General features: G+C 34.4%; 3 protein-coding genes across 4 annotated transcripts; 1 reads left to right on the forward strand and 2 right to left on the reverse strand.

The window, feature by feature from the left end:
• Positions 1–361: 361 nt before the first annotated feature.
• On the reverse strand, positions 362–4236 carry LOC117336120. Its single transcript, XM_033896503.1, has 9 exons — positions 4047–4236; positions 3566–3697; positions 3396–3470; positions 2879–2959; positions 2542–2613; positions 2167–2247; positions 1569–1706; positions 1242–1309; positions 362–721 (listed from the first exon to the last, which is right to left on the reverse strand). The coding sequence occupies exons 1-9, from the start codon at positions 4051–4053 to the stop codon at positions 665–667; spliced, it is 711 nt and encodes a 236-aa protein (XP_033752394.1). The 5' UTR covers positions 4054–4236; the 3' UTR covers positions 362–664.
• A 1733-nt stretch (positions 4237–5969) lies between these two features.
• LOC117336102 lies at positions 5970–13628 on the reverse strand. Of its 2 annotated transcripts, none has more exons than XM_033896491.1 (5): positions 13299–13628; positions 12065–12124; positions 11502–11747; positions 10780–11010; positions 5970–9789 (listed from the first exon to the last, which is right to left on the reverse strand). In XM_033896491.1, exons 1-5 carry the CDS (start codon positions 13531–13533, stop codon positions 9464–9466), a joined length of 1098 nt encoding a protein of 365 aa, XP_033752382.1. In that variant the 5' UTR covers positions 13534–13628; the 3' UTR covers positions 5970–9463. The 2 variants fall into 2 exon arrangements, with proteins under 2 accessions (XP_033752382.1, XP_033752375.1); XM_033896484.1 differs by having other exon boundaries at positions 5970–9792; positions 13299–13626.
• Positions 13629–14882: 1254 nt separating this feature from the next.
• On the forward strand, positions 14883–19806 carry LOC117336129. Its single transcript, XM_033896515.1, has 6 exons — positions 14883–15395; positions 17468–17515; positions 17648–17710; positions 18139–18498; positions 18905–19135; positions 19428–19806. Exons 1-6 carry the CDS (start codon positions 15161–15163, stop codon positions 19721–19723), a joined length of 1233 nt encoding a protein of 410 aa, XP_033752406.1. The 5' UTR covers positions 14883–15160; the 3' UTR covers positions 19724–19806.
• The last annotated feature ends 2586 nt before the right edge of the window (positions 19807–22392 follow it).

Below are 22392 nucleotides of genomic sequence, written 5' to 3' on the forward strand. Positions count from 1 at the left end.
ACTGAATTCAGATTTAGAGGTATCATTCACTTTTCGTACGCTCGTCCGACTACATCTGACATCAGAACAAAACGAACGAGGGGAGATAACTCGCGTGGAATCTTAACTCGCATGAAACTAAACAACTTTGACAACTGAGAGTGAAAAAATGAAGTCCTGAAAAAAATAGCCTCTTCACAAGAACTAAACTTGTGTGGAAGAAGGAGTGCTGGCTGTCTGATGTGTTGACAGTTTAACATATGAACCTTCTGTACTGTATAAGCTAAAATTGTGTTTGTTACTGATCAATCATAATGCAAGTTTTCGCCACACCATCAATGTGTACACTACAGTTATTTAAATAAACAACACTTAACGACTGTCAACTGATCAATTTATTTTCTTTTTACATTTTAAAGATAATACAAGATGTATCAAAATAGTTTATATTAGTTTCCCTCCGAAAACATAAAATTAAATCAGAATAAATCAGAAATAGAATTGCTTCGAAACAGCTAAATGTTTAAAGAGTTCATCATGATCTTCCTAAAAATTGCGGACTTCAACGTCAATAAAAGCGACAGCTGTTCTGTAAATATGTTTTCATCTCATTGATTTTTATATTAAACTGTCGACTGGGTTCCACAAAACAGCTTTTCATTTATTCCTTGTCTTGATTGTCAAGTCACGCGCTATAGCTGCTGGTGGCGGGGTAGGTAGTTACGTCATCGCCCACTCTACCCTGAAACACCAAAAATGTTAAACTGATCAAGTTGATTAACAACAAATTAAACTTTAAATAGAAATTTCAAAACGTTTTTAATGAAATATTTTTCTTGCAAATACATAACAAGAACACGTATTCTGTAATCTAAATCTTTCATTCCGACCTACATATCTTTATCAAGGACGGAAGGACACGATAGTTGAATATAGCTTTTGACAATAAACCTGTTTATGGCTATAATCTGTCCTTCATAACGTCTGACGACTAGTATTGGGGCCAGAAGTAAATTAAATCTGTTGTATATAATATAGGTGTTATATGACTTGACTATATGTAAGACGAGTCGTTGACTCAATATGTTATCAAGTTTAAATAAAGCCTATTATTATTAGGTAGATCCGACTTGCAAAAAAACTAACGCTAAATTGGCACGGAGATTTGGACAATTCTGACGATTACCTTATTAGTACCTTCAAAAACCAAGAGTTCCATCAATATATCTTGTCTAAAAAAATATCTACATAACTGTACTTACTGTGAGAACGATGTCATGCAAGGATTTCGTCCATCTGTGTTTCTTCACAACGTTGAACCAGAAAGATTCTGGAATAAAATCAAGATTACGTTATATAGACGACATGTAATATCTGTATCATGGGGATAAAGAATTTTCACTGAACCCTTGTCAAGATCCGAGAATGAGATGAAACATCGTATTTAGTATTTAAAACAATTTTTTGAATATTGAAATATGACATCATAATCATAATGTTAGTACTTCAGGTGACTATTGACGTTACTCCGTTTTCCTATGACAATACGCGGTTGTGTTAAGTTTAGGATTGTAAGTCGTCAAACATACCATTTTCAGTCTTGGAGTAATCTTTCTTGTAGAAGAGGTTGTACCATATTTTGTTTCGGATGTCACTTTTCTCTCTCAGCTCAACCTCTTCCTTTTCCTGGAGTTGGAAACTGGTCCAGCCGTGGGCCGATTTGGACTCTGTTGTAACCCAAACGATATTTTGTTTTTAATAATTACTTGGGTGTTTAAAACTGAAATCTTAATTTGAATAATTAGTTAACTCCCTTAAACTGATGCAGTATCCAGAGTAAACATTTTTAAACTTGATTTATATATATAGATAATAAATTGTTTTTATCCTTACGGACGAATTATAATAGTAAAATAAAAAAAAAACTCTCCGTTAGCGCTTTCGTCGCGTCATGGCGACTCTTCAGAATGATGACGCGACGAAAGCGCTAACGGAGAGTTGGTTTTTTATTTTACTACATATATATATATATATATTTTTATTTTATTTTTGAATTTGCTAGTGACTCGAACAATCACAATGGACACGCATATAGGAAATGTAGGAGTTACGTGTACCAAGAAAATATTAACGTTCAAATTCTTAAAAACAGAAAAATATATATAAGTTATGATAAATATAACTTACTTGGTAAAGTTGGGAGGTATTTTGACCACGCTGGAGTCATCATCTCCTCTCTTGTGGCCGGAGCAGGAGGCACAATAGAACCTGAAGATAGAATTTATTATGAATAGAGTAAAAGAATAAAACCTTTCTGAAAGTTCAAAACTTGTCGGAAGGACCGGTATGTTTTTGTTTTGTTGTTGTTTTGTTTTGTTGTTGTTTTTTTGTTTTTTTTTGGTTTTTTTTGTTTTTTTATTATTATTTATTTATTTATTCATTTTGTATTCCCGTGTTTTGCATTGCCCAAGGTCGCGATTCCCAACCGCAACATTTCTACCATTTCGTCGAATTCTTGATCACCTCGGCGGAATTGACCGAGATATTATGAATTCTACTTACTGTGTTTGAAGCCTGTCTGTGGGTTTGGCGCAATCTGCTTCAGTTTAATGTAGCATGATCTTTCCAGATGAACTTCAATCGAACAAAGATGATAAAACATTAATGCGGGAAATAGGAGGAGCGTCGATCTAACCCTGACTGTCTCGTATCAGACATTAAAAACTTTAAAAATTCAAACATATTTTCTTTAAAAAGTTTAATCTTTAAACTGAATGTTTTTATTGAACTTATTTTAACAGAACGACACCTTGAACATTAACTCAGAGTAAAGATGAGTCTCGTTTATCCGGATAAAAGTACATATAATGTTAGACTGATCCCCGATTAAACTTCTTACCTGGAAAATAGGGGAGGAATCTTGTCCATTCTGGGGTCATCAGGTCATTTCTAGTGGCCGGAGGAGGATGGACAATGGCGCCTTGAAATAACATTTATAAAAAGTTGAAATTAAGTAAAATTATAAATAGCTCAGAAACACAGAATTTCTACTGATAGTTTTAAAAATACTTTTACAATTGGCACCCTACTTCTTCAAAGCTATCATTCAATATTTTTTTTAAATGACTAAATACACATATAAGATACTACAACTAATTCGATTAAAAGAAAATGCTATTCTTGCTAATGAGATACTGTATATAAATGCTAATGTAGAATTTATGTACAAGTATGTTTTTTTTTCTTTCTATAAACATTGTCTGATTAATATAGTTATTGTGTATGCTTAAAAGGTTGTCATTTAGTGAGTCGATACCCAAATAACCATACACTGTATATACATATACAACTTATAACGTTCTAAGTTCAGAACTCTCTTGTACACGAAATGCACATCACCATAATGTCAAACTAACCGTGATTATAACCGGTCTGTGGGTTTGGTGCAATCTGTTTCAGTTGCACGTAGCCCGACTTCTCCAGAAATTCAGCTACAAATAGAAAGAACATCATATGTAAAGTTGGAAAAAAGAATTAAGAATTCACGAGTTGTCTAGTAAATTTACGTCACATTTAGCTGACTGACCTGTGTTAATTCTGAATGTTTTGATCCTGGTGATGGTGTCCAGGTAACTCCGGAGATGTTCGTCCAGTAATTCCCTAGACTTAGGGGTATTTATTTCTGTCCAATCGTACGGTGTTGAGTCTATGTCAAAGGCTAAAATGAAATATGTCATTAGTGTTTTCAAGAGTTTGCAATTCAGCAATAAACGAAAGAAAATGACACCGAAATATATACGAAAATTAAGATACCATCCTTGTTAGATTTATTATCCATTTTGAGGTTTAAAATATTTTACTTCGGATATTTTAAAATGTTTTAGATATTTGGCTTGCTCACTTCAATGAATTAACAAAGACGAGAATAAAACTCGCAAAAATTTGCTTCAACAGATCCGTTATTGATCAAGTCTGAAATGAAAGTTATGAATTATGTTGAAAACTAAAATCTCCAGCTATATACACATATCCTAGTACATAATTTATATGGAGAAGACATAGCTCACCTTCCATAGTTGATAAAGATAGTTGAATTTGTTAAATTGCCTGTTAAGTTCTTCTTGAAAAACGCTTCAGAAAGTATCGCGCAAGGAGAGTTGCGTTGTGAAGCACGGCGAGATTGACGTAACAATAACACAGAATATATGACGTCATAATTGGTTATAAAGACAATGACGTCACAAAACTTGAAGAAAAGAAAAAAAGGGAGGTAACTTAATTAAACGTTCTTACCATCTTACTTGGTTCGTACTGGTTGTACTGTAGAACGAGGGAGGAAGTGCGCATGGGCGGAAATAGGGAAGTGTGAGAATTATCGTTAATAAAACGCAGATTATCTGGTGATTATTTGGTAAACTCTATCACAAAATTACATCGATGACTTCTCCAGGTTACACTTTAAAAGAGCATGATAATATTTAGTGACAACCAGTACTGGATCTCCTAAACTTATCACCAGCAATATATCAGCGATCGTTTTCATTAGTGAGAGTATCGAGAACAGGTTAATAACATCACTACAGGAAGATACCCGATCACAAAAACCAGTGACATTAACCGACAGTAAATGGAAATATCTGATACAAGAGACAGTAAAATACCAACAAAAGGGAACATACCTGATGGAACAAAAGCTGTGCGATAGTTCAGGACAGATTGAATTGGCTGAATTTTAACATAAACAAAAATGCAAAAGACACGGAAAAATCTAGATATGTTTGGCTTGTCATGACAGCCCTACCTTGGAAAACTAACAATTTGTGTCGCTTACCCCGAATATCAAGGAAAGGAGAAGACAAGGATTCTCCTCAGACCTGAGCGTATCAAATTGCGAGAGCGACGGAACGCACGCTGGGAATCTGGAAGAGCCTCGAGACTGTGGAGGTAAAAATTCAGGTAAGTGGTCAGTCAGTGTGGGGGTTTTCTGCATTAATATACTGGTTATAAACACCGAGTGTGGTTATATCAATGCCACATTGTTGGTAAGTAATGAGTTTTCTTCGAAAGACTGTCAACATGCTGGTCCATATGTCTTTTCAATATTTACTTCTTGCTGGCTATGTTTAGAAAACAACATACTGAGTAACATATCATAAAATGCTTCACAATCGACTTAAAGGGACATTCCTTCGTTTGAATAAAGGGAATGTCGCCACAATGAAACTTAATGGGAAATATGAGTTTTTTTCCAAATGATAAAAGTTATGAACTTAAAATCAATATGGCAGTTTTATTCTCGAGGGAAACCAAAGTGCCCCATTAATTAGATAATAAAAAAAATCTCAATTCGACCCGAAGTATCACTAATTACCGCAAAGGCAGACGGTATTTGTGTAAGAAACGTCATTTTTCTGTACATTTTTGCGTTACTTTAATTACTGGTAGACACAAAAAAAACTCATATATTATCCTCATTCGGGCATAGATTTTATTAATAGAAACTTTGCACGTTTCTGATGTCCTAACGAAGGAATGACCCTTTAACAAAACAAAAACAACAACAAATGTCATCATGTGGGAACAGGTAATCCCACCCTTATCAAAACTTATGAAATAGAAGTGTTTTGTTACTATTAATGTTGGTTACTGGCGATATAGAATCTAACCCAAATACCAGTCAACCATGCGGTTGTTTGAAATTCCTGTCACATGGTCAAAGGAAGGGTTCCGATAATGAACCACGCGAATCGGTTCATATCAGCTGGTACGGCGTGTTTCATTGCAATCAGAGCAGGTCTGTACGGTACAACTGGTAAGGCACGTTCCGTTGCGATTAGAACAAATCTGCACCGGTACAACTGGTGTGAACCCAAATATGGCTCACACGGTTAGTAACATGACATATAAAGTCAGTTACTTGATCACAAAAAATTAAATATTACAGCTTTAAACAATCAGTAATTTTCGTGCATAGAGACTCGGAACAAACATTTGATTTGAAACCAATTTTATTTCATAAATGAAGCAAACAGATTTGGCACTACACTAGGTTTAACAATGTGAATACTCTCCCTGTAGTTCATGTTCATTTTTTAGTCTGAACGACTTTTAACTAAATAACAATACAAAAAAAAAATCTTAAACACGAACTAACCGCTTGATTTATCTCTATCTTTTTAGGTTTTTAACGTAAAATTTATCGGGATAAAAGAAATCTGCTGATTTTCATTGAATTACTGGTCTTCTGTATGTAAATAAAGACGGGGATAAGGCGTAGACAAATGTTATAACTTGTGCTTAATCCTTTCTCATAAGTTAAACAAAAGTTATTGTTTAAAATAGAAATAATTGAAGAAAAAGAAAAATGTGTCTCCGTTTATTTACAAAATTAGATTTGAATTTTCTTCTTATATATAATCTATTCCGTTTCAATTAAAAATGCGCTATGTTGTATGAAATCATTTGTAGACATACCACAAGATAATATATACTTAGAAAAGTGGACAAAACAAAAATGTCATATGCATTTCATTTAACAAAGACTATTCCGCATCTATAACTTCGACCATCCTCTACACACAAACACGGGTGAGCGCGCACGCGCACGCGCTCATACACAAACATACCATACCAATACACCCTCACGCCCTACTGTACTTAATTCTACACTCCCTCTCCTTTACATAAGTACAGAGGAACATTTCCCATTTCACTTCACGACATAAAAAATGAATACTGACGCATTTTATGTAACCGTCCACATGTGAAGTATATCAATGTTATTAAAATCTAGATCCTCATTCTCACTGCGTTACATGAACATCTAACACCATTCCATATTTGGTCTCGTTCTGATGACCTTTGCGATATGTGTATTTCATAGGGCGATTGTCAATTTGTCGATATCATCGAAGCAAACCATTTCATCACAGAATGCACCTTAAGCAAACTAACTCGGCACAGCATGTATATGACATGAATCAAATTGACAGATTTTGTAAGCTATGCACTCTAGTCATGCTAGATCGCACAAAAAAAAATCACTTCCAAGATTCTGGAAGTAGTCATTTGATTGGCGTATCCAAAAGGTCACCCCGACGTGACCCCTTATGGGATGTTGTTAGATGTCCATGTAACGGATTAAGAGTGAGGCTCTAGATTTTGATTAGATTGGCACTTTATCTTTGACATACTAGCTATTGGTATCACAAAATCGTTGGTATGATTTGATCTGTATATGTAAAACAGTATACCTATATCGATAAAATCTGGACATCACACAAAATAGACATACTTGGTTGCTGATATGTGACAATTCGTCTTTTCGCTTGGATCTTGCACGAAAAGATGACAACCGACAAAGCGAAATACTGAAAAAACGAAACCCCGCCAATGCATCTAAGCAAAAAGTAACCAAAACGAAATAATTAAATAACGAACATTGCACTCATAAATAAATAAATAAATAAATAAATAATTAATTAAAAAAAATGATTTACGACAACAAACTATAAAAACTTAAATGGTGTTTTTTTCTACAGCGGGTTTGACTTTTTGCCGGATTTCGACTTTTCACTATTTCACCTTGTCGCTTGGCGGCTTTTCGTGATCGCCACAGCAAAAGGACGAGATGCCATTGAAGGACATTTTTATGGCTATAGAAGGATATGTACCCAATCTCATTATAAAAATTTCATACATCTAAAATATTTTTAGATAAAAATAAGTATAAATCCAGTGTACCCTTACTAGTATTTAATTAAAGCTACAGCATTAACATGCAGCCATAGACAATATCACATAAAACTGATTAGGTGTACAATTACAATATATCACTAAATTGCCCAGATAAACAATTAGTGAGATTCATGGCCTTTATTAAGATCAATCAAATTAAGATAACTTTTGTATGATATTAACGAAGTGCAGACAATGAAGGGGGAAGGAGCTGTATGCTTTAATAAGACTGTATTAACATTCTGGTTTTCAAAATTATGTTAACCCGTTTCAGTAGTGTTTTGGGAGGCAAAGGCAAGATATCAATTAGACAGGAATATGCACAACCGTGATGAATAAATCATAGAATAACTATATAACAGAATAACCTATAATTCTATAACAAGTTTAATACAGTAAAAGTAATTGGAGAAATATAATTACCTGTTATAAAGATAAATTATCAGAGAAATGTTTCTACCCCTGTTTTAATGGTAAGTTATCAGATAAATGAGTCTATCCCTGTTATAAAGATAAGTTATCAGGTAAATGTTAGTATTATTCCTGTTTTAAAGATAAATTTTCAGAGAAATGATTCTATCCCTGTTATAAAGATAAAATTTCAGAGAAATGTTACAATTCCAATTATAAAGATAAATCATCATATAAATATGATCATCCCTGTTATAAAGAAAAGTTATCAGAGATATAAAATTACCTCTGTTATAAAATAAATATGGTATCAGAGAAATATCATTTCAACTGTATTATACTTGTCATAGAATTATAAGTAAAAACATAAAACTATTTAAGATTAACTTGAACATATGTATATGTCATTGAGCAAAACAAACAAGAAACACAAAAAACGGAATGTGCTCTCAATAAACTGGTCTGTTGTTTCTATTATGTCGCCATAACATAAAATAAGAATATATACATATTAGTCAATACTCCTAATCTCTTATACTCTTAACAATCCCTGTGAAAATCTACTTTTATTGTGTACTATTTTCTCTTGGAAATTATTACGCCGCTGTATGAGCCAATCAAAAGCGGTTTTACATGTTTGTAATGTTTGCGACTTTATTTTTTTTCTTTTATTATATATTCATTATTATGTTATGGGTTGATAACATTGATTTTTAAGCCAATGACAATCTGATTACAAACAAGATTAAATTATTTGATAAACCTTAGATATATCAGAGAGCCGTTATAATGTCGGTGTCAAATAGGAAATAGCACATAACAATGGCAGAAACAGCAATAGCAAGCTTGATATGGAATAAAGTAGACCAGCGCTGAAACAGCAACATGAAATACTGACTAATACATTTTGATCGAAACAACAGTTGTTCCCCTTGTAATTCAAAGTTGGAGTTTGATCATTACATGTCAACGAATTTTGTTAATGATGACTGCACAGTATGTAATGCAGACTGATATAGGCTGATGTAGACTCCATGACATTGTTGTAGTTTTTAATTACCATGATAGCATCTTTGATTGCTAAGATAAACAAGCTAGAGTGTAATAACATTTTTGTAAATAAATGCCATGTAAAACTATTACAAGTACTAGAAATAAAAGTTTAAACTGAGCTTTATTTGTTGTTTTTCGGACCAGGTCACTTTGCCTTTGAGATTAAAGCGATTTAATATATCAGGCTTCTATCATGAATAGGTGTCTTATAACGAGTCATTTTGTAGCAGATGGAATTTCACTAATACTACCTAGCTAGTATAAACTAAAACAAATCATGGTTTCAAACATCTGCGGCTAAAATATTATTTTTGTGAAACGTTTGTCTTTTTTTCATGGCGACACTCTCTGTTTCGATTGAGGTAGCAGAACTATAGTTGCCACTGTCAGAGCCATGACTAGCCGATGAGGTGATGCTTTTGGCAGACGACACCCTGTGTACGGTATGTCCAACTCTTTTATCTGTATAGGCTTCAGCCATACCGTCAAACGCATTGCAGGATGGCCCGCTTCGTTGAGGCGATTGGTGGTCCATATTGTCGGATACATCCTCAATGTCATCAGAAGTGCGCAAGTCATTCTTGAGGGCGGTGGCATCATTGTCATCACCTACTAAATAGAATAAAGATTTTTTAATTATTAAAGAAGAAGCATTTCCCAAAGATCTTCCTCCCAATGATTTGCCAATGATTTGTCGGCTCTAGTGACTAAATATTTAACTGCCTGAGTTTTTCTACAAGACCTTAAATTTCAGACTTAAATTACTCTTTATACTGTGTGGTTGTATGGTGTTTGCTGATGTCTAGCCTATGCCTTCCGAATAAGCTGAGGACTATAGACATATCAACATAAATTATGTCATTGAACACAAACATCCAAGCAATATGGTTGATAATAAACGGATCATATCGATATAAAGTAGTAATCTTGATAATATTGCAAATCTTAAAATGACAATGTTAACGATTGGATTAATCTAGTTGACCAGTTATATCACAAAGGTCTGTAACTTGTTCCGAAATATTATCTTGCTTAGACTAGATCTTGTGTAAATGATATCTCCCTCACTATGAAAATTATATCTTAGCTCATGTGAACAAGCAATCGGAATTGCGCTTAAGAAAACAAAAGGATCAGGTTGGCTTCTTTCTAAAGGATATGTAGAACGAGGCTAGATTGAGTTACAATATTGCACAAAAGACTTTTTTTTAAAATCTAGTCATAGAATAATGAATGCTAACCCAATGATACATTTCATTTACTTTAATTACTTTAATACTTTGATACGTATGTGGCATGTAAGTAATGTTATTTAACAGGCTATGTGTTTCCTAACATACTGGGGAAACACAACTAAACTGAACATCAGATATTTCCTTTACATTCTTCTTCAAGGTATTTCAGCATGAGACCCAATACAGAATGTTTTAAGTATCATTATTTTTGTTGGAAATGTTGTGAGATTTGTCTCCAGTTACTCAACATTTCAAAATAAAGACCCGTCTCAAAATTAATCATGTTTTCTTTACAAACATTTACAAGGTAAAGATTTTTTTTTCAAGATATACTGATTTAAAAACAAAAAATGTGTTTACTTACAGATCGAGCTTGTGTCTTCGTTACTCTGTAAAGGAGGGAATTCCCCAAAGCTAGAAGAAAAGTGCCTACTGTTGTGAACCTCCACATGATATAGGTGGTTGTGACCTGCACTGGGCTGGACTTCCGCTGGAGATTCTGAGGTAGTTTTAGGCATAAACTTACAGTCTGCTCGCGTAGAGTAGTTACCGGCCTGACCAGATGGGGAGGGTTGGTACACACTGACAGACGAACCTGTTGGAAATATACACATCATCATTTGAATATACAAGATTGAAGTATTCACACTTGTATAAAACGTATTTCGACAAAACAACGCCTTGCTGCATCCACCAAGATCTGCAGTGCTTTTTCTTTGAGCATGATTGAAGTTTTCAGGTTTTCAAGTTTTTAAAATCAAAACAATTGAACATAAAAGTCCCTCCCGATCGCCATAATTGATTGCATTTTTTCAGTAGCTACTTCCAAATAAAAATGACACGGTTAAAAAACATGAAATTGTATAAGCTTTAAAATCTAGTATAGTGGACATGTGAAACCTTGGAGAATATTATCTATAGTGACGGTTTGAATTAATTATGCTGTATGAAATCAGATAGCTATAAAAAAAAAAAAAAAAAAAAAACAATCAATTAAGTTAATACCATTCATCTTTAAAGTGAATTACATGGTTTTCACAATGATTTTCACAATTTTGAAGTTCATTATATCTCAAATGAGTTTACCGGTATTGTGAGTCCTCGGTGAAACAGGACGTTCTGGAGGAGCTGTTGGCTCCACGCGGTTAGGATTGCCATTTATAGGTTGGTCGTCGTGGGAAACGGGTTCATAACCTTGACTGCCTTCGTCAGGTAGTTTGTCACGTGTACGTTCCCTATAGGCCATCACATATTTGCCAATGCGATACAAGACCCAAAGGATCAGCAGGGCCAAAAGGATGTATACCATGTAGGACAGCCTTGTCACTTTATCTGGAATAATACCATCGAATGATAATTACTGTAACAAACCATTTTCGCGAGCTCAAATTTTTTGGTTTTACCAAGTTAACTTTGTGATGAGTTACTGCACCAATATTGTTCTACATATAAATAGTATATAGAAAGTAATAGAAAGTGTTATTGGCGTAACTATTATCTAGCGCAATGTTTTCCTCGCGAAAAGCGCTAAAATAACATCACCGCTAAAATATGTACATGTAGAGTATACTATTTAGTACTCAGAAAATGATGTCGTGTTGACATATATGTCGATGTGTTTTCACATAGTCTGATATTGTTAATCTTACCTGTCAGTGCTCCCAGTGATTGACCTTCAGCCGGCAATATTTCTACTTTTTGTTTCAACTCTGAAATAATGACAAAATTATAACTTACATGGTTTAAACATAAGCTTCAGTAAAGACTACAAAATTATATTCTTTGTTGTATTGTGATATTTGAATTTACACCGGCATTACAGTTTTATATTGATATTATATTGTATATTTTGAAACATTGTAACTTAAGGAAGAGATATGGACGTCAAGGAATGTTAATACAAGTTGTTTCGTAATAGGTGTTAAATAAATAGATTAAAAAATGTAGTGAAGGCTATTTTTGTATGATATTAAAAATAGTATGATAGGAGAGGTGATTTTATTACCATAATTGAAAGTAGATAAAGAAATTATATTCAGAAACGAGATTATATAATTTTGAATACTACACAATGGGCCTTAAGTAGTAGTCCAGATAAATTTTGCCTGACATTGAAAATGACGTGTCAAGATATAGAAAGGTAAAAATAGATTAGGTAAGGCTATTTTTAGAACCATGACATTTCTTTGGTAAGAGAGATTTACAATCTCTACCATATTACATTGTGGTCCATACTGATGTATTAAGTAAACTTTTATGTCCTTCGCAATATCACAAATTTTGTAATAAGTAAACTCAATAAATATTCTATCAAAATGAGACATTTAGCTACAAGGGAATTCCGTTACTATATATATCTACATATATGAAAGAGGTTATTTTTAGAACCGTGACATTCCATTGGGTGGGCTTTTGGCACATGTACATATATAACTATTGATAATGACATACACATACAGTATGAGTATGTCCATGTGGATGTGCTGATACCAGTAGTGTATCCATGCGTGTGTATGGCGTATTTTCCTAATTTGTTAAACGCATTTACAACCCTAGAACAAATTGTAATGCCAATGGGATTTTCATTCTATTCTAGCAATATGGTCTCGATTATTGTTTATTTTGTATTAATTACATTGTATTAAACTACATAAGGCTTTTAGCATGTGACATAACTATATATAAGTCGTTATTACAAGATACTAAGTCGTCATTACGAAGTAAAATCTTTTCTCAATGGCCCTAACAGAAACCAGAAACTGATTTAAAACGTACATGTAATTATCATTGCAGATAAACAATGAATGTATGTTGATTTACCTGTATAAACATTAATAATTACAATAAACTTGCATGTTATTCACTTATTTATGATGTACCTACCTTCGCATCTTTGATCACATTGCGATGAGACGTTGAGTTCGTTACATGCATGGATGGTGCATACTTCACAATACTGTTTTATTACGTTACAGAACTGGAGAGGAAATACACAGGTATCATGTCCACAGTTAAATTTAAAACCCTCAGGTGGTGAAGTTATTCCCTTCAAGAGAACTTCTGGTAGAAGTAGAATGAGAGAGATGAACCATCGCTCCATACGTGCAACGGTGGCCATGTCCAGATAAATAACTGATTACAAATACCGTTTGCGTCAGCATCATAAGTGTTGTTTTCTATTTTTAGTGTTGGGTATTTCCTTAATTCACTGGTGGGGATTTTCATTCGTATACGGAATTCCCAGTGATCACGCCAGGTAGACGTGTATATGTGGATGGTCGTAAGCAGGTTGTCCACCATATCTATTTTTAGCCACGTTCTGTAGGTATACTGTATAAACGACGGTATAACTTCAAATAATGTTGATAGATCAATGAAATCTTTTTTCTTATACAATATATATATGTAATCATCAGAAATAAACCATTGTATTAATCATTAAACACATTCCTATCGATTGTCCTCTTTTATAAACAAACATAATGGTTAAACAGTCGATACAGCTCAGGAGCGTTTGCCTAGACTGTGTGAATATTACTGAATAACGTACGTTACATTTTACTCATTTATTTGGCGAAGAGTTTTCAATGTGTAACTGAATAAAGGCAAATAAATATTGAATAATCAACGCACATTATAAGGAGAAGTCTTCTATCATTCTTGTATTGTTCATTTCTGATAAATTATATTAATCAGTGGCGTAGGAAGCGGGGGGGGGGGGGGGGGCAATTGCAAACATATCTTTTTGCCCCCCCCCCCCCCCCCCCCCCCCCCCCCCCCCCACTTTTTGACATCCAAAATCTAAAAAAGGGGAAAAAACACTAATTTATATATTCATTTCGATAAATATCTGTATATTTTCGAACCGATAACGTTTTCTTGAAGGCAACGATAAAAACTGTATCTTGTACATCCGGAACATTCCGACTTTTATACTAGTATATCAATCAATAGCCTGGTAAGTCAATATTTATATCTTAATACGAAATTTTGCTTAACTTCATCACATAGATTCAATAAGTTGATGATAATTTGTGAAGTTAATTGAGTTCATAATGAGAACAAGACAGAAACACAACATGAATAAGAATGCGCGGTTTTAACGTGAATAGAGTGATACTAATTACCGACAGGTACGAGGAAATACAACCCCCCCCCCCCCCCCCCCCCCCCCCCCCCCCCCCCCCCCCCCCCCCCCCCCCCCACCCAACCCCGACTTTTATACTAGTATATCAATCAATAGCCTGGTAAGTCAATATTTATATCTTAATACGAAATTTTGCTTAACTTCATCACATAGATTCAATAAGTTGATGATAATTTGTAAAAATGTTTTATTGCGCTCTAAAACCACACAGAGCAATAATATATAGGATAGACTTCTGGTTACTAAAGACCTTGTCCTGACCTAGCTGCGATAATGTAGCTCTTGACGACGGACGGACAATTTCCTACAGATGGTCGTCGTCAGAGAGCAGGGTATGAATATTAGTTCTAGTCCTGACAATGCGATCGAGGTTTGGTTAGTCATACAAACAACAAACAAACAACCGCTCTGTTTACATTTAAATATTAAACCTAGTTCAAAATATAAACGTCGTCGTGCGAAGTATTGCACAATGTGTTTGTTAAACATGTGAGTCTTAGCTGTCAATGCGTCACAACACTCCTTGCTGCTATTTATAAACTGGAATTTCCCACACTGTATATTGAAATAGATCCATGTAATACAGACATCAAGTAAAATGGCTAGATTCGGAATAACACGTTTAATTTTGTTGTGCTGCTGCTTTTCTCTCTTTTCTTCCGCTTTGGAATTACCCCCGGATGGTTTCTGGTTCAACTGTGGACTTGACTTCTGTCAATTTCCTGACGATTACTGTCGGGTGTTAGAAGGACAGCGGCCATCGTGTCACACATGTACTCCGGACGAGTGTAATACATTAGACACTCCATCTCAGTGTTACACACGGTGTAAAGGTGAGTGGTTACTAAAAACTGGTCCATCAAATAAAATTTGATAAAAATTAAATCAGTAAATTTTAAAAAAAAATACATAAGTAAATAAAAAAAAAAAAAACTAAATTTAAAAAAAATTAAATAACTAAGATTTAATAAAAATCAAAGACAAATGAAAAATATATCAATTATTTGATAAAAATATATCAATTATTTGATAAAAATAAATCAAATACAAGACAAATAGAGATACTTTTAAATAATTAATAGATAAATTAGAAAATTTAGTAAAAACATGGATTAAACATAATTCAAATTGTACTTAGTAATTGATTGATAAATAAAATAACATTCAATAACAAAAATATGATCACTAAAATAAAACTTTATTTTATAATGTAAATACAATTTATTATCAGTAACACAAAATATCGCAAAAGATGAAATTTGTATATATGATGTATTGATAAGCGTCGACTTTAATTTCCTGACGAATACTGTCGACAGTAATTTCTTTGAGGTTTCTCATTTAGAATACTTCAGTGTTAGTATACAGAAAGGATTTAGAACCAGGATCCATTTACAACTCAGATATATTAATACGAAATGACTAACTTAATAATACGACAATTAAAAAAGGAGCCATACCATAATATATTAATCAGCAACAGATGAAAGCCTACAATTCTAACAGAATATTGTTTTCACAGATTTTTGAAATAACACTGAGCTCGAGTATATAAGAGAAAAATATAACGCTCTGCTTTACGAGTGTTAGTAAATGTGCTGTAAGGATCTACCGATTAATTGTCTTCGACTGACACTCAAAATAGATTTTATTTTTTCAACTCCATTAAGATTCGGGACAATAGCCCTTGTTTTATTGGGTCTTGACACAAGACTGTTCAGAATGTCTACGTCTTGAGTCAGGGCCGAAGGAAACTCGAGCTATACGGACAAGGTATTTTAACACTATAAAAGGCATTTAATTCGGTAATATACGTTTACGGATACGGAGTTGTAATACACGTATCTATAACGTCAGGTGTACTACATTCTGAAAATTTTCTCAGCTAATTATGGAATGTATGTAACCGTGAATATGGAAATTCCAAGCCAGCTATACTACGTATGTACAGAGTTAAAGCATGTTGAATTCTATTTTTAGAACTATCGCAACTTCAACAATATAGACACATGCAATATATAGTTTACATAACGCCTAAGTTGCCTGTGTTACCTGTATGTTACATTAGGTACATACATTGTAAGATTGACACAATGACGTGATGTCCTGTGTTGTCTATATAGTATAATAGGGTGTAGCATTATGTTATAATATTTACATGTGTGTTTACCCTGTGGAATGGGGGCCGTGGTGGCCGAGTGGTTAAGATGTCCCGACATTTTATCACTAGCCCTCCACCTCTGGGTTGCGAGTTCGAAACCTACGTGGGGCAGTTGCCAGGTACTGACCGTAGGCCGGTGGTTTTTCTCCGGGTACTCCGGCTTTCCTCCACTTCTAAAACCTGGCACGTCCTTAAATGACCCTGGCTGTTAATAGGACGTTAAACAAAAACAAACCAAACCCTGTGCAAAGGGACTTATTGATTTCTGATAAACAGACTAACAAATTCTCAGGTCCCTGTTACCCTTTGTACAATAGATGATATATAACACATTCGTATTCCAGTAATTGTGGCTGTTTTAGTTTATATAATGAGAGTTATGTTAACAAATATATCAAATATACCAAAGGTCAGGTATTTATCTTCATAGACAAAGGCATGACGTAATAAGACAAACATGTTGCGTCCTGGAGACCATCGTGTATTGTCTTATATGTTTTATGTCATAATAGTAATAAAGTACTTATGCGATGTTAGTTTTATAAAATTACAGTAAACGCCATAAAAAGCGTCTATAACACAATTAAGCATGGTTTATTATATTGTAATGTTCATACAACCCTCATCATAGCCAATTCCCTCTGGCATGATCAACCCTCTTACGGAGTTTAACATCCTCACGACAGCCGGGAGTGTTTCACACTTAGGGAACATTAACTTCAAAAATACCTTTTGTCTTTTCAGAGCTTGAGCGAGGTGGGCCTGATCCGGATACTACCCCAGTGATGAAAGGTAACTTGTACTAAATATAAAGAATATCGTATCATGATATCAGTGACACCAATGTTGTTCATTTTCTATATGACGTGACAATTTAAAGACACGCATTTCCAATCTGATAAAAAATGTGTTATTTGTTAACAGGGGCACAACTGGGTGACAATTCGAATGAAGAATCTACAAACGAGAAACTTTCCTCGCTTATAGGTATGTATTTCTAGTTAGTACTTGTTGATGATAAAACTTGTACACACAAGCGCACGATATTTATCCTCAACATAATTCATTGCAAATAACTGAGTAAAAACAAACAACATCAAAATTATACAATACGCAGACTCTACTTAAATTTTCCTGTACAACACAAGTGACCATTCCCAAAGCCAACTCAAGAAATATGTAACGGAGTGTTTCCCAATTCTTAACCTGAATTTGAGTAAAAATGTGTTTTTTAAAAACATTACTGCTTCCGAACAAGATGGTTTTCTAAATTAATTTCTCATTTTGCATTTTAGTAAAAGTGGTGGTAGTGATTCCACAGGTTCTATATCACAGCAGTTTTTTTTTATTTTGAAATAAAAATGTGGATTTCAAAGCTTTATTGTAAATGTATTGATTACCAATTATTTTTCCAGGGGAAAATCGAAGACAATGGATAGCGATATCCGTCCTGATCTGTGTAATAGTCGTCGCCATTATATTGCTTGCTATCATCCTTATCAAGATGTTCAAGAACCAGCGAATATTAATTCGCCGTACTAAATTCGCACAGGAGGAAACGAGACCAGTGACAGCAGGACCGCTGACAACAGGACCGCAGCAACAGACACGTTTAAATGACGGTGTGAATGGTTGTTTCCAAGAAATAACCGTTGAGCCTGCAGGAGCGAAGCCTGGTCAAAATGCCATAGAGCCGGAAATTGTCATTGAAAATCGCCGGGAAGAGAATATCCCATTGCTGCCTCGAGACCAAAACAACGACAAAGAGGCGGAAGGTGAGGACTACGTGTTTATAAAGCTTGATCTGATATCAGAGACATCTATTATACATAGGATAAATATTTAGGCCTCTACTATTATCGTGTAAAGACAACGGTATTATTAGGAAAACTCATTAAAAGAAACGTACCTGGTAGTACTATAGCATTTCATTTTAAAAGATAACCTCAGAAAGGTAACCAAATGGCTCAGAAAGGCTCCCAAACCTCATAGAAGAGCGCAAGCACACGCAACAAGTAAGAAGTATGAGTGAAATGTGTAGGTACCATAGATTTTGATAAGACACAAAACTTTAATTGCTTTGATTCTGTAAGTTCAAAATGTATAGTTAGTTCGATATATTGTAGGATTTCAATTTATGTGTATATCTCATCATTTTACATTTACATAATGCCGTTACAGGATTGACATTATTCCAACCATCTGAGCGATCCGGAAATGTAGAGATTCAATTTTCACCCAAACTTATGGATGATGGTAGTAAAGGAATGGGTAGATACATAAAGGAATCTGCACACAGTCCCCCTTTCGAGGAAAACATACCAGTCATCACCCAACCCATAGATGACCAGAGGTCTTCCAATCTCGCAGACTGCGTCCTCCTTGACAAACATAATATGCAACAGTCAATGGGTAAGCAGACGTCTCTGGTGGCGATCACTAACCAAAAACATTTTCATTATGCAAAAAAAAAAAAAAAAAAAAAAAAACAAACAAACAATAATACAAATTAAAATTTGAGATAGAATACTATTATAGTATTTGTGATAAGCTAATGATTTTTATTTTTTGTCATACAAGTCTTATTTTCTGAACAAATATATTAAAAGTATACAAGTATCCTACACACTGTGTGTTGTACTTCAAATAAAAGACGTTAAGACCATTTCAATAGTTTTTGAAATTATGTCTTTCCCTCTTTCAGTGACTGATAAAGATTCCAATACTAGGCGTCATTCTACCAGAAGCGATGAAACAGCGATAAAGGTCGTTGAGTCCACTGAAAACCATTATCAGGCTTCCCTCCCGGGAGATATCAAGGTACAGGAAAGACCTCGGTCGATATCTTACAAAACCACGCCTACAGCCCCTCCAGCCGAGTCCTCCGTTAGTCTATCAGACAGCGGTCACTATAGTACCGAAAATAACAGCCCTACCGGAAGTGTCGATCTGAAAAACAATACTAAGAAGCAATCACAAGCCACTGTACGTGTGAAATAGGGATAGGAAGAATAAGAAGGGATAGGAAGAGGATATGAAGGGATAGGAAGGGGATAGGAAGGGATAGAGGGGATAGAGGGGATAGAAGGGATAGAAGGGATAGGAAGGGGATAGGAAGGGGATAGGAAGGGATAGGAAGGGGATAGGAAGGGGATAGAAGGGATAGGAAGGGGATAGGAAGGGATAGGAAGGGATAGGAAGGGGATAGGAAGGGGATAGAAGGGATAGAAGGGATAGGGGGATAGAGGGGATAGAAGGGATAGGAAGGGATAGAAGGGATAGGAAGGGGATAGGAAGGGGATAGAAGGGATAGGAAGGGGATAGGAAGGGATAGGAAGGGAAAGGAAGGGGATAGGAAGGGGATAGAAGGGATAGGAAGGGGATAGAAGGGATAGGAAGGGGATAGGAAGGGATAGGAAGGGGATAGGAAGGGATAGAGGGGATAGAGGGGATAGGAAGGGGATAGAAGGGATAGAGGGGATAGAGGGGATAGAAGGGATAGGAAGGGGATAGGAAGGGGATAGGAAGGGGATACGAATTGTAACTATAAGTGTAGGTTTTATGAATGGTAGTAAATATGGCCAGTCATGTCATTGTCGTGCGATGACCGCTTTAAATTATTGATATTTATTTCTCTTTGAAAACGCTTAAACATTGTAGAGTATTGACAAGGAGTTAACAGTAAAATGTTCGTACAACACGCGATTAACGTTTAAAATCCTCATAATCTATCATCAAATCATTTTCATCGAATTCGTTTGAAATTTCTTTTGTCGACACCTGAATTGGCGTTATGACCAATATTTTGGTATACGAAACTACACGTTTTGTCATCAATATCCCATTTAATGGTTAATCATTTGTCTTGCAGTATTGTAGCAAGCCTGGGAAGCATTAATCTATTGAGACAATATATTAGTTCTGTTTTGTATTCACGTGTTAGTTTTTAAATGCATCATATTACTGAGTGTTTCTATTTTTTATGGAATTAAAACACGCTTCAATCCGGGCTAACCAGGGTAATAAGTATATAAGCTGGTATTCCCAATTGTTGTAAAATGGATCAAGTTTAGTTTAAGTATACAACTACACACATATTGTTTTAATATATACGTAGTTTTGTTTTGTTTTTGGTTTGCTTTTCCCCGTTTGGGACCTTGTGATCGTTTTTTTGGAAATAAAAAGGGAAAATCAGTATTTTTGTTCAATTGTTTATCTGTTTGTTTGAGTCTTATTGAGTATGGTGATATGGTAAATTAAATTGATTTATATTTCTTGTATCAGCAATGATAACAAAACACTACATGTATTCTGTGTTATATATATATGTATTTATTTACTTTTGAATTATTTTATATTTACTTACATTACAGAAATAGCTATATACTGTTTTATTAATTCTTATTATTCGGCATATAAACAACGTATGTATAACTTATATAAGATGTGTGCATTTTGTACAATCCTTCTACATTAACGGCGGAAAGCTTTACTGGTAGACACCATTTAAGAATAACCACATGGATTTTGTTTTCTTTTTCAATTTTCCAATATTTCAAAAAAAATACCAGCTTGATTTTATCATGGAGCTTTATTTCCCGATCTTTCTGTCTGAATTTCCACACTTGTGTATATAACTTGCTTATATAGAAATATCATCAATCTATAAATCTGGTACAGACAACACTGATTACTACTTAACAACTATTCCACATGTTGTATCCAAACAAAACTATAGGCGAAATTACCTAAAAACGTGATCAATAAACAACAGAAACACCGACATAATAAAAAGCTCAAAATCGATAAAACGCGGACAAACATATTCTAACTAAAAATCGATAAAAAAAAGTGCAAAATATGAACAAAAAAATCTACATTGCATGGGACCATGCAAAAGGAACAAGGAGGATAACACCAGGCGTTCCGGAGTAATAAGCGTTTTCTGCTTCATAGACGACACCCACCATAATTATATAGATCAATCTTGGATAAGTCACTAAAGCTGCTATTGTCTCATCTATGTAACATGGAAGTCTTTGATACATGTTCAGCATCAAGACGTCCTGGCATTGAGAAGTAACAAAAGGATGTAAGTAGTACACGTATGTGTCTCTCTGTATCAACTTACTAAGAAGGTTTCTCGAGTATTTATACTGAAAATTGTTTTCCACGTTACACACGGGAAACCCATTTCTAACAACCATCTTTTTATTGATTTATAACTTGGAAACGTAAGATGTTCAAACAAGAGAAAATAAATACATAAATCAATAAAATCATAAATAAATAAATAAATAAATAAATAAGTAAATAAGCACCCGTAAGCAGGTACCAACGACAAAATTAAAATTTAATCCTGTATCTAACAGAGATGCTTTATTTGACTGAAATCGGTAGGAGCTAGGTATTGTCATAAGTCATCGATCTATTCATGATTAAAAAAGAATCACATGGGTTCCATTAACAGTGGCGTAGGAAGTCGTCAAAAAGTGGGGGGGGGGGGCAAATTTTTTTTTTAACCTTAAATTTTACGTTTGCACTTAACAAATCGTATGCCATCTCCGCAACATTAGCCAATAATTATCATTTCAAAATCCCATGATAATTTAGATAATTTATGTAGTACAAAATAAGCTATTTACGCAAATCAGGATATATTATTTATG

The sequence above is a fragment of the Pecten maximus genome, chromosome 1, assembly GCF_902652985.1.
Source record: "Pecten maximus chromosome 1, xPecMax1.1, whole genome shotgun sequence".
In the NCBI taxonomy this organism is placed as follows: domain Eukaryota; kingdom Metazoa; phylum Mollusca; class Bivalvia; order Pectinida; family Pectinidae; genus Pecten; species Pecten maximus.

Coding starts and splice junctions, on each gene's coding strand:
- LOC117336120 (XM_033896503.1), bottom strand. Junction 3,471..3,565: donor AACATTCAGAATTAACACAG/GTCAGTCAGCTA, acceptor TTCTATTTGTAG/CTGAATTTCTGGAGAAGTCG. Junction 2,614..2,878: donor ATTCCTCCCCTATTTTCCAG/GTAAGAAGTTTA, acceptor GTTCGATTGAAG/TTCATCTGGAAAGATCATGC.
- LOC117336102 (XM_033896484.1), bottom strand. CDS start 13,533: ATGGCCACCGTTGCACGTATGGAGCGATGGTTCATCTCTCTCATTCTA. Junction 11,748..12,064: donor ATCACTGGGAGCACTGACAG/GTAAGATTAACA, acceptor GTATTATTCCAG/ATAAAGTGACAAGGCTGTCC. Junction 9,793..10,779: donor CGAAGACACAAGCTCGATCT/GTAAGTAAACAC, acceptor TATTCTATTTAG/TAGGTGATGACAATGATGCC.
- LOC117336129 (XM_033896515.1), top strand. CDS start 15,161: ATGGCTAGATTCGGAATAACACGTTTAATTTTGTTGTGCTGCTGCTTT. Junction 18,499..18,904: donor CAACGACAAAGAGGCGGAAG/GTGAGGACTACG, acceptor ATGCCGTTACAG/GATTGACATTATTCCAACCA. Junction 19,136..19,427: donor TAATATGCAACAGTCAATGG/GTAAGCAGACGT, acceptor TCCCTCTTTCAG/TGACTGATAAAGATTCCAAT.